Source organism: Zootoca vivipara, chromosome 8, assembly GCF_963506605.1.
Source record: "Zootoca vivipara chromosome 8, rZooViv1.1, whole genome shotgun sequence".
NCBI classification, from domain to species: Eukaryota; Metazoa; Chordata; class Lepidosauria; order Squamata; family Lacertidae; genus Zootoca; species Zootoca vivipara.
Genome location: NC_083283.1, coordinates 25,643,816 through 25,662,515, shown reverse-complemented (window position 1 = coordinate 25,662,515; position 18,700 = coordinate 25,643,816). Strand labels below are relative to the sequence as shown.

General features: G+C 41.0%; 1 protein-coding gene across 6 annotated transcripts in view; it reads right to left on the bottom strand.

The window, feature by feature from the left end:
* The window catches only part of RUNX1T1 (RUNX1 partner transcriptional co-repressor 1), a 157,375-nt gene that overhangs the window by 38,873 nt on the left and 99,802 nt on the right, over nucleotides 1–18,700 (bottom strand). For all 6 annotated transcript variants that reach the window (XM_035126463.2, XM_035126461.2, XM_035126462.2 and 3 more), the window contains 3 exons: nucleotides 17,677–17,858; nucleotides 3,225–3,475; nucleotides 1,176–1,261 (listed from right to left, as the gene is read on the bottom strand). In XM_035126463.2, the coding sequence (XP_034982354.2) occupies nucleotides 1,176–1,261; nucleotides 3,225–3,475; nucleotides 17,677–17,858 (519 nt within the window). The remainder of the gene's footprint in view (nucleotides 1–1,175; nucleotides 1,262–3,224; nucleotides 3,476–17,676; nucleotides 17,859–18,700) is intronic.

Genomic DNA, 18,700 nt, shown 5'->3' with positions numbered 1-18,700 from the left:
ACAAATCTCCTGCTCTAATTTCATGTTGCAGTGCTGGCATGGGAGCTGCCATGGTGGAACTTCTTCCCATGCCACTGTGTGATGAAAGAAGCCCAGAGCCATCTGAGAGTCACCCATTCTGCGAGTCTTTTGCATGCTGCAGTTGCCCTAGTTTTCACTGTTGGTGCTGGTACAGGGAGCAGCCTCACAATGGGCTCCTCTAAAGTGGCCGAGTACTTCTTACGCTGCTTCAGGAGTGTGGGAAGAAGCAATGTAACATGGGAAGAAGGCCATAACAGAGACAACTTCCATGTTATTCTTAAGTTAAGCAGAAATGCCTAGGTAAGTAGCATAAAGGTAAAGGTAAAGGGACCCCTGACCATTAGATCCAGTCGTGACCGACTCTGGGGTTGCGCGCTCATCTCGCATTATTGGCCGAGGGAGCCGGCGTATAGCTTCCAGGTCATGTGGCCAGCATGACAAAGCCGCTTCTGGCAAACCAGAGCAGCACATGGAAATGCCGTTTACCTTCCCCCTGTAGCGGTTCCTATTTATCTACTTGCATTTTTGACGTGCTTTCGAACTGCTACGTTGGCAGGAGCTGGGACCAAGCAACGGGAGCTCACCCCGTCACAGGGATTCGAACCGCTGACCTTCTGATCAGCAAGCCCTAGGCTCAGTGGTTTAACCACAGCGCCACCTGGGTCCCAGGTAAGTAGCATAGTGAACATAAAAACGAATACAACAACCATCATTTGCACAGTACATTCCCCGTTTGTGGAATATTCTCCCCAGGGAGACTCGCCTGGTGCCTTTGTTACGTATCTTTTAGGTGCCAAGCAAAAACATTCCTCTCCTCCCAGGCCTTGACCAAGCTAACTTAATGAATTCAGATCTGAGAAGATCTTTCAACTGGCTCTTTCCAAGTCATAAACTTTGTCCATAAGCTCATTAGCTCATGCATGTGACAAACCTGAACTGCCTAACCTTTGGTTACCTACAGGAGGAAACAGATGGCAACACAAAAGAAATTCTTCAAGCCACAAGCGTATATGGATCAAGGTGCAAGTTTCTCTCGTGCTGTTTGGGAAGCCCTGAATAATTTAAATAGTACTCATTTCATAATGCTTATTACTTGGAGACTGCAATCTACTTATACATCTATTGAGACACAAAAATGCACAGGTATTTCTTACATGGTCGAGGTGTTTCCATTCTTCTGCCCATTCTCTGTCTGTTAGCCTATGATCAATCATTTCTTCTTGACGTGTGCCATGCAACCCTGCCAAAAACAAGCAACCCCCCTGAAATATTAATAACATGCAAGAGTCAACTAGCAATAATTTAATTTTCCACGTATACCCATAAATTATAGGCATTCACAACACTGCCTGGTTATGAGGCACAACCATTACACAACACACGGATCAGATACACCAGCGTCAAGCAAATGAAAGAGGCACAGAATAAGATCACAGAGCCTGAGGTATAATAACACCTTCCAAGTCCCCATCAGCAGTTCTGGAGAAGTAGACAGTCGATTAAAAAAAAAAGACACACAAAAAATACAGACTTGCCCCATTGATCCTCAGTATTATGAGATCAACAACATTGCTAGACAGTGATAAGTGGAACACAAGCAGGCATATCACATTCCAGTCCAATCAATAAACAGGAATGGGGATGGGGGCAAAGAGAATTTATTTATTCATTTATTTAAAACACTTCCAGACTGCTCCCTCATGCTCAAAGCAGCTGACATCATATAATAAAAGGCATCTGATGAAGAAAACTACCTCCCCCCCCAATTGAGTGAAACATACAAAGCCCTCTGTGATACATTCACAGAATCAACTGTGCAAAAACAGCAGATAAAGGCAAGGATCTCCTCGCATAACAGGCCAAGCATTCCAAAGTTTAGGGGCCATAGTGGTAAAGACCCTGCTGATGGCTGTCATCAATCTAATCTACTGCAGTGACAACCCACAGAGCTTGATTGTCCAATCACGTCTGGCACACTGGCTAATATAGGGAGGGGCAGTCTCTCAGATAGGTGGGTCCCTTGCTATGCACCAGAAAACTGGCTTTGAATGTAGTGTATCTGATCAAAATGGCTACAGTGCCATTGTGCCACAGTGTATGGAACACTGTGCATTAGATCTGGATCCTAAGTACTGTAGTGCAAGTTTTGTTCTGCTCACCAAGATGCCTCACCCCACTGCAACAGCTCCCCACACCCTATTCAGGATGGTCTCTTTGCCCACCAGAAAGACTTGCAGTGGAAGAGCTGCAAGACTTCCACTGCAAGACTTCCACTGCAAGAGCTGCGGTGCTTAAAACTGAAAGAAAGGGACTATATCTGCTGGCCTCTGTTCCACCTGAAGGAGTTACTTCAGGAAAGGACGTAGCTCAGTGATGGAGCACATTCAATCTCTGGCATCTACAGGTAGAGCTAGGGAAAAACCTTGTCTGAAATTCTAGAGAGGTGCTGCCAGTCAATAATAAATTAGGTGGATAAATAGTCTGACTCAGGAAAATATTGCTTCATATGCTTATTCTATCCAGTTTCTAGACCCGAGATAAATCCTCCAGCACTGATTGTGACTTGGTCTCTTTCTAGAACACATTGGCATTCAACACAAGATCTGCTCCAGAAAATAAAATAAAAACCCAGCTGAAACAATGATTACACAACGAAAACAATGACATTAAATGGAAGTGAATGGCAAGAGGGCAACTGAACTTTCAATAGTTTGTGCAAGTCAATACAGTCTTAGGGCACAAACTCCTGGCAATTCCACTGCAGATTGATGTGGAAGACACACAAAAAAGCACATATATTGTTTTGTCTAACTTCATTTTATTTCAACAGGCCATGAAAGATGCATCTACCGGGGGGGGGGGGCATAAGAATAAAATAAACATTTCTATGACTTTCTGAACCCGGATTTTCTTTTAATCAAACATATTTTTACTTATTAAACATTTGTGATTTCTGGCCATCCCAGAAACAGGAATGTAGGAAAAGGCAGAGCATGTCTAAACTGCAGCATTCCTACCGGTACTTTCTAACTCTGCAGGGGCGGAGAGCAGGGCAATTTACCGGAGGGATTCTTTCCCTTACCCATCTTCAGACATGCGCTGCGATCAGTTCAAGGACTGTATTATACATTTCTCTACTAATAAAAGAGCAACTGAAGTTTGATGCCTATGTAGAGCAAACCAAGAGGAAGAGCTTTGCTTACCCATAGGTCTGTTTCTGTCCCTGAGGTCCCTGAGGTTGGGGTGTCTGTATGAGTCCCTGTAGTGGTGGGCGATGGCCATATCATCCAAACGGTAATGTTGAGGTGGAGGCGGAGTGGGGTGAGGCAGACCATTGGGCTGGTAAGACAAACCATTATTTGGACTGTACCGCTGGCCTGGGCTAATAGTGCAGGGCCGCTTGCTTGGATGCTCTGAGTGCAAAGGCTCTCTGTCAAAGCCATTTTCTTTGGTTCTAAAGAAGAAAAGGGGCAACACATTTTGTGAAAGAGTTATTTCCTCCCTACAGGGAAGGTGAGTGTAACTTTCATAGCACATACAGTAGATGAGATACATTTATTCATGGTGTACATTTATTTCAGACTCCACTAAAAGGCGGGCAAACACAGGATTTATTCCAGCTTGTACCCTGCTTTGCTTTAAAGCTGAGAAATCGCCACATTCATAAATTGGTAGAAATCCTTTCTTCATGTGGGCATCTTACAATTTACTAGAGCCACTTTTTTCTTCTATTGCCCAATGCATGGGCCCATAGCTACGAATATGCGGCTCATTTGTGATTTTGCTTCTTGGTAAGGGACCCAGGTGGCGCTGTGGTTAAACCACTGAGCCTAGGGCTTGCTGATCAGAAGGTCGGCAGTTCTTTTTTTTTTTTTTTTTTTTAATTAAAAAGTTTTTATTAATAATTTAAACAAATACAACAATAAGAAAACGAAACGAAACGAAAACAAAACCAAACAATTCAGCATATTATCAAATACAAAAAATCCCCCACCCCCACCCTGAGTCCTACCCCCACCCCTATCCCTAATCCTTCACAACCTAACTTAGACTTATCTATACTATACTTGTTTCCGGTCACACACGTTGATACACGGTAAGTACTTAATTTTTGTATCTACTAAATTCACAAACAAAACAAAAAAGATTATGGTTATTACAATGTCAATAACATTCATATAACTAATTTGCTATCTTTTTGATTCTAGAGTCCTGTTACATCAGAGAGGAGAGACGATTTATCTATATAAGTGCTCAGATAAACGGTAAGTGACTCCCATTTCCCTACGTTGTCCTCCAGGTTTGTTTCTTTCAATATTTCGTGTTTTCTTGCCAAGTTATAATATAAAATTAATTTTTCTAACCATTCCTCCTTTCTTGGGATTTCTTTTGACTTCCATGCTCTTGCGACTAGTAGTCTTGCTGAAGCAGTCGCATAGCTCACTACACATCTATCTTTAGGTTTTATATCCTCTCCCAGCATTCCTAATAGGAAGGTTTCTGGTTGTTTTTTGAAAGAATATTTCAGAATTTTTTTCAACTCATTGTAAACTAATTCCCAAAATTCCTTGATACGATCACAATTCCACCAAACATGAATATATGTACCTATTTCTTTGCAACATCTCCAGCAGATATTATTGGCACTAGGATACATTTTAGCTAGTTTGGCCGGCGTTAAATGCCATTGATTTTGCATTTTGAATAAATTTTCTAACAAATCGTAATTTGGAGTAAATTTCGAATCTCTTTTCCATAATTGTTCCCATTTCTGCAAATTAATTATTTTACCCAAATCCTGACTCCATTTGATCATATAATTTTTTGTTAGCTCCTCCTCCGTTTCCCATTTTAACAATAATTGATACAGATTGGATATATATTTACCTTCCTTATCGATTAAGATTTCTTCTAATTTTGATTTGTCTTTTTCAAATCCCACCTTTTTGTCTAATTGAAATCTCTGGTTAATTTGGAAGTAATCTAGCCACGTATTTAGATAATTTTTGATTTCTCTATATTCTTTTAATTTCAATACTCCTTCTTTTTCTTCCAGGAGTACGCGATATGTAGGCCAAATGCCCTCCATGTTACGCCTCCTCACTGCCAATAACTCAGCAGGGGAGAGCCACCAGGGGGTTTTTGCTTCAAAAAATCTCCTATATTTTTCCCAAACTTTGAATAGTGATTTCCTAATTATATTAAACGTGAAAATGTTTCTCTTGTCTATTCTATCTTTCATCATATAATGATGCCAGCCAAATCCTAGCCCATCACCTTCAAGGTCCAATAAATCAAAATTCCTTAACTCTATCCATTCTTTGATCCAAACTAGTGCCGCCGAATCGTGATATATTTCCAAGTCTGGGAGACCATATCCCCCTCTTTCCTTGTGGTCAATTAATATCTTATATTTTATCCGGGGTTTTTCCCCGTTCCATATAAATTCTGCTATGTCTCTCTTCCAGTCTTTAAAGCATTTCTCAGTTCCCAACAGTGGAAAAAAAAAAAAAAGAAGGTCGGCAGTTCGAATCCCTGTGACGGGGTGAGCTCCCATTGCTTGGTCCCAGCTCCTGCCAACCTAGCAGTTCGAAAGCATGTCAAAGTGCAAGTAGATAAATAGGAACCGCTACAGCGGGAAGGTAAACGGCGTTTCCATGTGCTACTCTGGTTTGCCAGAAGCGGCTTTGTCATGCTGGCCACATGACCTGGAAGCTATATGCCGGCTCCCTCGGCCAATAATGCGAGATGAGCGCGCAACCCCAGAGTAGGTCACGACTGGACCTAATGGTCAGGGGTCCCTTTACCTTTTTTTAAGGTTGTAATGATCTCATATCGGAGAACGATCGTTGCTACTTTTTTTTTTTACAGTTTTTCTTGGAATCTATAGATAAAAATCTCTTTCAGACTTAGGAAGTTATTGACAAGAGTTTTAATCCTCCAAAAACTGTGCCATCAAGAAGAGTACTATCAAGTGCCATAACATTAAAAGTGTTGGTATTATTAAAAACATTCGTAAGAGTGAAAGATCAGTTTTTTATATGTAAACATATACCAAACCTTAAACGAAAACTGAGAATTCTGTGAATTTCCCCCCAGAGAGAAATATAATAGAAATAGAAACACTTTATTTGAATTGCATACTACTGATACAATGTAGCAATATCTTTTACAGAATTATGAAAGCTCTCAAGTAAACAGCATGCAGACATTTCTAGAACAGAAAAATATGATAGCCTAATAATAATAATAATAATAATAATAATAATGATTTTGCATGGGAAATATCATTAGTTCTCTACCAACCGTAACACATTCAAATATTTGCATTTCAGAGATTTTGCAGATGCATTTTGGAAGCCCCACATATAACGGTTTTTCTTAAACTGTTTGTATAGTAGCAACTACAGCACAGGTGTGTGTGGGGGGGGAACCCACTGCTGTTGATATGACTACAACTTTTCCTACATGGGTCATGATAGGCGGAAAAAGTAAAAGCACAGGGTTGAAAGGAAACCATGTCATAAAATGTTTATACAACAGTACTTTTAAAATGGTCATGCTGCTTTCTGAAATTGGATCCTTTCAAACAAAACGATTGCTGCCATCCTACTGCACATACTGCTATGCTACTTGGAGAACTTTCTGTGCTTTTTCCTCGTCTCATTGTATTAAGTTGCTATTACCCAGGGAGTGGCGGACAATTCTACCTTTGATATGCCTGTCGACACTAGCAGAAATGAAAGCTTTACTTTTGAAAGAAAAGAAATCCCCCACATGCTTTTGTGATAAGAGGATACCATGTAGTTAAGATTGTGCATCTGACTGGCCCAACTTAGACTGATTGAACTAGATTGCAATGGACTGAAAAATCTGGATTGCAGATAAACTGTTTACAAAACGTAAAGATTATAAGCATTTTTAAAATGCTTTATTTATTGTTCTGGGTTCCAAGTGGCAGAATGTATCTGAATCTTAACTTTCATCTATGCAGATTTTTGTGGAACCTGGAAGCTTTCCCATTTCTATGCAAACCTATAAATAAACTATAGGTAAAGGTAAAGGGACCCCTGACCATTAGGTCCAGTCGTGACCGACTGGGGTTACGCGCTCATCTCGCTTTATTGGCCGTGGGAGTCGGCGTACAGCTTCCAGGTCATGTGGCCAGCATGACAAAGCCGCTTCTGACAAACCAGAGCAGCACATGGAAACACCATTTACCTTCCCGCTGTAGCGGTTCCTATTTATCTACTTGCATTTTGACGTGCTTTCGAACTGCTACGTTGGCAGGAGCTGGGACCAAGCAACGGGAGCTCACCCCATCACAGGGATTCGAACCGCTGACCTTCTGATCAGCAAGCCCTAGGCTCAGTGGTTTAACCCACAGCGCCACCTGGGTCCCCAAAACTATAAACTATACAAAACTATAAACTATACAAACTATAAACTATACACTATAAACTATACAAAACTATAAACTATACAAACCAATGAAATGCACCACTTCAATTAACATACATTGGATGTATCTGATTTTGTTATACTCAGAGCAAACCCACAGAAATTATACCACTGACTTGGGATTCCAGGTGGGCAGCCTTTACCACGTGGCACAGCCACAGCATGGCTCTGGAACCGTATGGCTGGGACAGTGGGGGAAGAGATGCTTGGTGTCTCCCCTTCCCGGCCATGCTGGGATGCCAGCTGGATCCTGCCCCATGGACCTATCAGGCCACAGAGGGGATGAACATACTCCCACTGTATTTCAGGGGGTGGCCTGTTGTGCGTCGCCCTCTTGGATGATCACTGTAGGATTCACCAACCACCCACACAGGAGGTGAACGGGCAGGATGAATGGGACCTTCCTGTGGTTTATTGGCCACAATATTTAGACCCAGGGAGGAATTTGCCTACCTCATAGCAACTGTCACAACTTTGGCAGATAAGACATTGGGTTGGATCCTTAATTGAGCAGGTACCCCATTAAAGGGTCTAGGAGGAGTGACTCTGTCTGGGAGCCCATTGGGGGCCAATGGGCCAATGGCACCCAGTGCATGTCAGGGGCAGCTCCCCACTTCAGGGCTTACCTCAACTGGTTTATCAACCAGCAGGTGGGCTGCTTGATATTAGATTCATACCTAATGGCTTGGCAAAACCAACTGGCATCTGTAATCAATAAAGTTGTGGCCTATTTTAACCCAAATACCAGTCTCCTGTGTTTAGTTATATGGTCTGGCCTACAGCGCACCGCAAACATCCTGTACCCACACCAGCAAAAGGAGTTATGTAAGTCATGACTAACTTGTCAATTGATTTCTGTAGGCTTTCCCTGACTATGACATAGACAGGGAATGCAACTTCTATCCTTTGGAACCAACTTGGCCAAACCATTAAAAAAATAGTAATGTGGAAATGATTTATATGTGACCACTACTGAGACAATATTCTTAACACCTTGTCACACACGACTTTTGAAAGGAGACCGATAATTAACAGGGATGCTGTGAAAGCTGTTATCTTTCATGCTTGAAGTGAAAATTGCATATCCACACATGAATAAAAGTCTCAAGCAGGCTGCAGAGTTTGTGAAAAAAACTACAATGTGCAGGATGTTCTGCTGTTAAGCTAAAGGTGATCAGCACTGGGTCTGTGCCTTTGCATGGGAAACAATGCACCAGTTAAGCTAGGTTGTGACTTCCATCGCTCTGACGACCATGTAAAAGTGACTACTGTTCTGTTTATATCTTGTAAGTATTTACAAGCACCATAGTTAGGCTCAGTCTGCTAATAAGAAGGAAATTCATGCTGCACATGCTCAGAGAAGCAAATAATAGTTCTCATGTGCCTGGGACCTAAAACTTGACTGGCAGTCTATCATCTGCTCTCTGTTCTGCATAACAGGGATCGAACCTAGACCAGGCTTCCTCAAACTCAGCCCTCCAGCTGTTTTTGGACTACAATTCCCATCATCCCTGACCACTGGACCTGCTAGCTAGGGATCATGGGAGTTGTAGGCCCCAAACAGCTGGAGGGCCGGGTTTGAGGAAGCCTGACCTAGACCTTCTGCTTGCAAAACAGGTGTCCTATCACAAAGCACCCACATTTCTGATTGGCAGAAGCAGAATGCAAGACCAAAGGACATCTCCATTATAGGAACATGAAAAATGTGGTGGAGGGGATAGGGACAGCAGCTACTAATCCACATTTGAATTAGGTCTGTAGGAAATGGATGAAACACCCCTCCCAAACAATTAGCTTACAAACTCAACTATAGTGGGTGTTCAGTAGACAGGAGGATGTATGGAGAATATATCTGAACTGTTGTCCATAATTACCAAGGTGACTGTTGTCCACCTATGGATCTGGGGAAGGATTATTTAATTTCTTACTAGAAACTGAGCCTGTGTAATGCTACCTTATTCTTGTTGGCAAAATGCAAATAGAACAATAGCTTCTTTTACAAGGTAATCAAATGGCAAATGAAGGTGCTTTTAAAATGTGCAACGGCGTGCAATTAACGACACAGGAATATCCTAACATTATGGAAATTGCACATCACTTTTGTGGATAAGTGTTCTGAGCAAACAAAGCTCTGGAAGAAAGACAAATGTATGTTGACAATAAGGCAAGTGGGGAAAAAAGAACTTGAGAACTGCTGAAAACAACACAACAATAATTGTTCCTATTGCCAAGACCAACAATCAAAAAAAGGTCAGAAGCAGGAAATTAGTCAGTGAGGCAGTTGGAGCATTATAGGATAAAAGTGTTTCTGCCAAAGGAGTACAGGGAAATTGCAGAGAGGCTGAAAGGATTTTGTGCCTGTCTTTGCTACAAAAGATGCAGGTAACCTATGCGTAGGCTGACTTTTTTGAGGAGATAGTCTGAAGGACTGAGACAAATAGAGATGATCTTCTAAGGCTTACTGGCAACTAAAAATAACAAATTGCCAGGACCAGATGGCATCCACCCAAGAGAACAAATCAAATATGAAACTGCTGATCTTCTAACAAAAATACGTAACTTGCCTCTAAAACTGGCCTCCATACTAGCAATGTAAATAGATGTTGCATTGGAAAATAGCCAATGTAACACCTACTTTTTAAAGGAATCCGGGAAATTACAGATCAGTTAGCTTAATGTTAATATCTTTATGGGTAAATTAGAGAAGCACATTATCAAAGATAAGTATTACCAACACATTATTAAAGATTCTGTCATATCAAGCATGAAGAAGAACATGTCTAAAGAAGAATCAGCATGGCTTCTGCAAAGGGAAGTCCTCCTTCACTAAATCTTAGAGCTCTCTGAGAGTGTCAAGAGCATGTCGGTCTCACAGACACTGTAAACTTGGATTTCAGAAAGATTTTTTGTCTCATTCAACTTAGCAGGACTGGTTACTGCAAACAGTAATAGGAATAAAAGAACAATTCTCAAAGTGGAGGGAAGTACTGGAACCTGTAGTTTTAAAGTTGTTTATAAATGATATGGAATTAGGAGCGAACAATGAGGTGGCCAGGTTTGTTGATGGCACCAAATTGATGACCCCCCAAGCAGACTGTGAAGAACTTAAAAAGAAACACACCACATTGAGTGGATGGCCAATTTATTTAGCCCCCCCCCCCCAGAATGGGGCTGGGTGGAGTAGCATTCCAGTCCTTGAACTATTTTTTTGGACTAATTTTGAACCCAATTGAAATGGAAGATCTTGGGGAAAAGCACAACCAGCTGGAAACTGAAGAAAAGAAACTGGATAAACATTCTCGCTGCCCCCCACCATCTTCCACATTGCTGGTTACAAAATTCAGTAAATGAATCCCAAATATCCATAAAGTTGCCTCATCTTTGATATCTTTCCTTTGTTCTTATAAAGCAAGGCAATTTAGCCAATGACACACACACATTGTTGCTTTTCATTATGCTGTATCTAGAAAGTTAGGTAATTAATATATACTAGTTACAGGTAGGTAGCTGTGTTGGTCTGACGTAGTCGAAACAAAAAAATAAAAAAAAATCCTTCCAGTAGCACCTTAGAGACCAACTAAGTTTGCCATAAGTATGAGCTTTCGTGTGCATGCACACTTCTAGGGGCTACAGTTATTTATGTTTAACTGGTATGTTTAGCCTGGAGAAGAGAAGGTTAAGGGGTGATATGATAACCATGTTCAAATATATAAAAGGATGTCATATAAAGGAGGGAGAAAGGTTGTTTTCTGCTGCTCCAGAGAAGCGGACACGGAGCAACGGATTCAAACTACAAGAAAGAAGATTCCACCTCAACATTAGGAAGAACTTCCTGACAGTAAGAGCTGTTCGGCAGTGGAATTTGCTGCCAAGGAGTGTGGTGGAGTCTCCTTCTTTGGAGGTCTTTAAGCAGAGGCTTGACAGCCATCTGTCAGGAATGCTTTGATGGTGTTTCCTGCTTGGCAGGGGGTTGGACTGGATGGCCCTTGTGGTCTCTTCCAACTCTATGATTCTATGTAGCAATTTCACTATATTCTTTACATATAGGTTCCTTGGCATGAGACAGAAGAAAAAGCATTAGATCAAATGTGATGGAAAAGTCATTGTGCCACTTCCTGAAATAGGGTAGAAGTCGGGGGGCGGGGGAGAGAAGAGTCATTTCTGGCGTGAGGAGAGTATTTTTTCATCTGACATACTATACAGTTATAAAAAATAGATGTACATATATGTGTGTGAGTGTGTTGTCTCCTCAGGTGTCACTCTCTTCTCTCATTCAATGACTGATGGCTCCCAGTATTATTACAGGAACAGATTGATCTTTTTAATGAGCTAGTTTAATAGACTCCAAAATCTCACTGTGGCTGCTCATCCGTATCAGACCATATGCACCAAGAAAACATTCAGTGAAACACAGAGCTCTGCAGGCTGCTCCTACAGTAGTCCTGGGTGTATATATAATATTTAAGATACTAAATTATAGTATATTATATTAATTGTACTATATGTTTTTCCTGGTTGTCCACAAACCCTTATGGTAAGTGTGGGGACATACACAAGGCAGAAACAAGGAATACGGTACCCCTTTTCAGCCTTTTTGAACAGGCAGCCCTGAATATGACAAACACCGAGGAAGTGTGAGGGGTGGATAATAGATTTATTAGCTTTATTTTAACTAATTTCCACCCCACCTACTCAATTTTTAAAGTGCGGGGGGCATTTCTCACTAGGGACTTAAAATCAATAAAAATTATAATGTCTAAATGCAAGTATTCTGTCTAAATACAATATTGGATAGTAACAATATCCAAATCCACCAAAGTCGCAAAAAAATGGCTAAGAAAAAGAACAGCAAGCAGAATTAAGCTTTATCCCTTCAAATCGTTTGTTCTCTTTAATTGTTGCTGTCCACATGCATCTCAAGGAAATCTACAAACGTATCATAAAAACAACTTGATGCGCATTAAACGGCTTTCAATAGATCAGCAATAGGCCAAATCTCTGCACTTCAATAGGAGCAGCTTTCTGCAAGCTATCAAAAAGGTCCTGTTTCCTACACAATAGCAGGACTTATTGAAAGATCTTTATACTTGTAAAGGCTCATCATCTGAGAGAAGTTTCTCTTCAAAATATCCTGGACCCAGAATGAATGGAACAACATGCAATTTAGCTTACACGGAGATGGTAGTCTTTCGGCAACTTGAATGCACTTCTCAGCTTTTCTGCCTAGCTGTAGTTAGGTTTTGCAGGTTTTGAAGCACTACAGAACCTTGTAAAACCTGTTTGAGCTGAGCTTGGTGAAAATCATAAACACAGGCTTGGATAGAGTGGTTTGTTTCTGTTAGGGGAAATTCTTCATGGCAGTACTATTTATAGCCTAGTAGAAAAGCACTGTATGAGAAATCGAGAGTCATTCTGTCTCTGCAAACACTTGTGCAATGGTATGCATGAGCTCTTTCCAAAATCTCTTTATGGCTCACTAAAGTTCATATTTGGCAGCCTGTAACTTCCTTATTCACCAGGTTTTTCATGCTGCAACAAAACTCAAATTAGGGATGGGGGAGAAATTTGGTTCAGTTGACGTTCACACTTCCCAAAACAATATGTGAACCAAAATGCAGCTATTTAAAATGTGAACTTCTCTGAATTTTGTGACACAGTTCTCCAACCAAATAATGAGTATACAAGTACAAATATTAGGGGAAAGTGTGCACTTATTAGTGAAAAATATACAAAATACATTATATTAGGGGGAAATGCTTTCAAAAATATGTATGGTAGGCAAAATTGCACATGAAAAGGTTTATGTTAGAATGATTATGAATTTTCATTAGGATATTTTATTTTATTGCAAACTGATGCAGAAACATGGATATCTCAAATGTAAGTCTGGAAAAATGTGAAACAGAGAGAAACTGAAATTGACTGATTTGCCCTAAGCCCCAAAGCACTATAGTGCTGCAATACAAGACGTGTTCTGATAGCACTTGTGTAAGAGTTCACAAAATGATGATAATACATTTTATCTTTCCAATCTTTGGATCCATGTCACTGTAGACTTCCAGTGCTGCCACCAATGGCAGATATTAAAAAAACTTCCCAGTACCTGACAAAAGCAGTGAACAATTTTGATGTCATAATTTAAATCTGCCAAAAGATTATCACAACACCTTTTGTTCAGTAAAATTGATTGATTTAACTAACTAACTAACTAACTAACTAACTAACTAACTAACTAACTAACTAGATTTATATACGATACTCCTAGATTGTAATGAAACCGCCAAAGTAGTTAGCTAAGTTTTGCCCTGCAAGGATGGTTTCATATGGTTGACTACTGTAATTCGGATTCTCAAATTGCAAGATAGTCTGAAATGTTCAGACTGCAACAGGATTATCTCCCATCTATATGTCTGTGGCATAAATATTGTGACATCTTGGACCATGTCATGACCTAATTGACTTTGGATCCAGATGGGTGAGATTTCCCCCTGTTTCTTTTATTCAAGTACTCATGTAATCTTGGTGTGCCGTGATATCCTGTTAACATCCGGAGTTGACTATACAGATGACAATGACAGTGTCATGTCTAATATTAAAATGGATCATCTATACTGAACTCAGCTTAAAAGGTGAGCATCAACAATTAAATTACTTATAATTGCTGTTGATTAAATAAAAGCAGTTTCCCTTCTAGCTATTCCATGAGCCTGTGCCAAACATTGCTCAGATATCTGAACTTCATTTCCTTCTCTTTTGATTTATGCTTGTTCAGAAGGAGTCATAGGACAGTGCTTTTAAAAATCATGAGGAGTAAACTGTGGTCGCCAAAAATAAGCCAGAAACTGGAAACTAACTACTAGTCGTAAGAACAAGGAAAATTGAAAGCATAAGGGAAAACATTGTGGCTTAGCCTTAAAATCATCTAGAGCCAAGAAATCAAATGCAATCTTCTATAGATAAAAATAAAATAAAAATACTAGGGCCTGATCCAATCCACTGAAGGCACAATAGTTCACACAGAATTCTGGTAGGCTCTATTATTACTAGTATTATTATTTAATTAAATTTATATACCAGCCTTCATCCATGTATCATAGGGTGGTTTACAATATAAAACCACAAAAATACATGCTATAGTTACAAACAAAACTATACCTCCCCACAGTTTAAAAGGTCATACATAGATTGTTTAATTAGTCAAAGGCCTAGAAGAAGAGGGATTGTTTTTCCTGGTGCCTAAAGATATATAAAGAAGGCACCAGGAGAGCCTCCTTGGAGAGAGGATTCCACAAGCGGGGAGCCACAGCAGAAAAGGCCTGCTTTTGAGTTGACACCTTCCAGACCCCTTGTGGAGGAGGCACACGAAGAAGGACCTCGGATGATGATCACAGGGTCTGGGTCGACTCATTTGGGGAGAGGCAGTCCTTTAAGTATTGTTTTCCCTTTACCACATTTACACGCAGGCAGCGCTGGGGCATGTAATAATAATAATAATAATAATAATAATAATAATAATAATAATAATAATAATAATAATATATTATTATTATTATTATTATTATTATTATTATTATTATTATTATTATTATTTATACCCCACCCATCTGGCTGGGCTTCCCCAGCCACTCTGGGTGGCTTCCAACAAAATATTAAAATACAGTAATCCATCAAATATTAAAAGCTTCCCTAAACAGTTAGGGGGAACAACTACCGCATCCCTATATAGCATTCCTGTTCAGCTCAGTGAAAACGATATGTGAGCCAGGGAGCCAGATTGGGATATACCGTAGATGGCTGGAAAACAGCTCTTTAAACCAGAACATAAACCATCTCTCCCTCTCCTGGCCTATATTGAATGTTTTCTCAAGACAAAAACAAGAAACAGAGAAAGTGACAGTCATATCTGGAATCCAAATGATCTTCTAGCCACTTTAATTGTGCCTGCAACAAACCAAACAATTTGTTGGCTAGTACCCGTGAACAGAGCTCCATTATAATCCTAATTATTTAGGGGCAAATTGTGCCTTCAGGCTTATCATGAAAAAGCAGAGTTCTCCACCGATTACTGATAATGGAACATTCTGTTGCATTCAAGCATAACTTAATTAATTTATTTTAACTTGATTTTTAGCCTGCCCTCTTCCAACTATAAAAACCAACCACATTTCTATCAAAATAAAAAGCCCAGCTTTTTGCAACGAACTCTGTCAATAAATTCATCCCGCCTCGGTGCAATGGGATGCCACCAGAGCACTCGCAGATGCGGCTAAATACAGAACAGCAGATGCAATTGTATCAAATATGCTACAGGGCAACTACCTAGTGCCCATGGACACCAATGTACCCCCAGAGGGCTGCCATGGTGCCCACTAGGCTACCATCCCCATACTGTATCCGAGTAGCGATAAATTAAAATGGCTTCCCATGCTGCTTCTCCAGCAGTTTGTAGTTCCTTGCTAAGCCTTTGCTGCACATGCCCACTTCCATTCTAATTGGATGACAGCAGGCCTTTAAATTTGTTAGAAGAAAAAGGGAAGGACGAGTGGTGACTGAGCTATACCCGTGTGTGTGAAATGGAGTAAAGGTAAAAGAAATAAACTGAGAGGTAGGGCAGAAAATGAGATGGGTAGTGCATTCACAACTCCAAAAAGAGAGAACCTGCGAGGATGGTCCAGAAAAGTGGGAAGACCAAAGCTATGGGGCAGTGCAGTAGGAATGTGTGTGGATGAATTGGGTAGATGCTCATGAATGGATGGATGGAAGGTGGGATGTATCTCAGTTGTGTGTGTGTATTTGTGTGCACATGCACACATACATGTGTTGGTGGTAGGATTCATGAAAAGAGGAGAAAGATTGGGGAAGTGAATTCATTTAGAGGTAATTTCAGGAAATTAACTGACTAGCCTTCTGTGTGCTCAGTTGGATAAAATCTGCAGGTCCAAATGAGTTGTTTTGTGTTCTGTGGCTCAAACACTGGCTTCACCTTGTATTCAAGTTCTTGGGCACGTTTTGGCTTTTTTTGAAATGAGTATCTGGTTTGCAGCAGAAAGCAGTGCGATCAAAAGAGTGATCAACAGAGTGGAAGCCTGGAATCTGGGTGATGTCATCAGTTGCTAGGGACCAGAAGATTATGTAGATCAACAGAGGACCTGCCTACTGTATGTGGGATGGCGTTTGTACCATCAGCCCTCCTGAGACCATCTGTAGTCATTTCTTCTCCCACCCTTCGGTGTTAAGAGCCAGGAACCTGGCCTACTCCATTATTGACTCCAGAGAGCAAAAAAAACCACTACAGTATCTATCCTCTTCATAACTGGCATGGTCAAACCTGCCAAACAGAATTGGCTTTGTTGTGCAACAGATTCCCATAGGAGCTAACAGCTGCAGACCCTTCCAGAGGAAGACAGTCTTTTGGGGAATGAGTTTCAGCTTCCCGCTCCCTCCACCCAAGTAGGGACTGTGCTGTGTGCTTTGTGACTGTGTGAAAGATGGAACTGTTCAGAAGAAACTTCTCACTGCTTAGAAGTAGAGTGTACATGTGTAGCAATAAACAAACATAACCTTTGCATTTAAAAAGGTCCCAGGTAGAGTTTCTGGTACTTTGGATTGAAAGGTCTCAGACATTACAGAAAGATGTTAGCCTGAGATCGCAGAACGTCTCCACTGGCCCAATACCGTGACTCAGAACAAAATGGCTTGGGTTGTTGTTTTTTGTCTCTCTTTTACAGATCATCTTTTACCCACAGAATCAGCTCAACTTCTTTGGTTCCTGAGGAGAAGGACAAGATGGCGCTCTTCCCTTGCACATACAAGCTGACATGGCTAGCAGGTGACACTGACCCTGTGACAACATTCTCCACTACACCTGAGGAGAGCAAGCTAGCTTAAGGGCCACAGCTATGTGACACACAGCTCTGTCCCCCAACAGGCATTGCTCCCTGTTCCCAGCATCCACTGTCTGAGACATATAGAGTCAGCACTCATATATTCATACAACAGTCAAAGGAATATCTTGACCCACTGAAAGTTATTTAAGCCCTTTAAATAAAGGAGGGATCCCTTTTCAGTTTGCTGGGATACTGGTCAAGGAATAATGATTACCCAACATTCTGATGCAACAGGCAAAGTGGACCTTGCAAGGCTCAGCATGCACCTTTTCATTACAATGTCAAAGAAGCCCTCCGAAATGTTTACCTGTCTGGAGTTCGCCTCTTCCCGTTTTCGTTCACATCGAGAAGCAGCTCTGAGGAGTCAACAGGTGAGGTGGTGCTGGCATCCAGAAGCAGCTGCTCATGCTGAGCGAGGTACTGGGCGGGGTTCTGCTTGGCCAACCTTGCACAGTGCAGGAGCTCCCGCTGTAGCAGGGGCAGATTGGCCTGAAAGATCAGAGGAGCAGCATCACAACATACACCCCCATTAGAAAGCACCCCGTTAGCCTCACAGGCACAAAGATACATTTACACACACACACGAGTTCAGCTGTAATGTATGTGTTTTCATTTAATCTTTCATAAGCATTACTACATCTTTTGCTTCAATCCTCAACATTTGTACCAGTATTTTTACCTGCAACCTCAGAATAATGCCACAGCTAAAAATCCCAGAAAGGGTTTACTTCCCAGTAGGTTGACACTGGGCTGTTGGCATCTAGAAGCCCACTGAAAACAGGGCTTCTTAAGCGAAGCAAGGCCTAGGATGTGAGCAACAACAACAAATCTCCTCTGTGACCATCTGGCCCTTCTCCAGCTGTATGTACCGCTTCAGGCATAAATAAGTTAAAGCACTGAAACGTTGGTTTTTTTATAAAAAATCTTTTTTTTTTTTGCAGCATTCTCAAGGGATGTGGATTTCTCTCCCTTTGAGGGAGTAGGATTGCGGAAAGCGAAAGAGCGCACTCACACATGCTTTCTAGCAATAAAACTTTATTCCACATCTGAAAAGTCCCACAGCTGATTCAGTCCTGTACAGTTTGCTGTGAAAAATGCAAACGCACCCTCACAGTTATGCTTTTATACTAAAAAAATACCTTCCAGCAGCACCTTAGAGACCAACTAACTTTGTCATTGGTATGAGCTTTCGTGTGCATGCACACTTCTTCAGATACCTATTATACTACATAGCTTTAGACATGCACTGAAAACACAAACAATATGTGTTCCCCCAATAAAACATTTGCATCTTAGAGATAGGAAAGTGTCTGTTCATACAGAGTGGACAG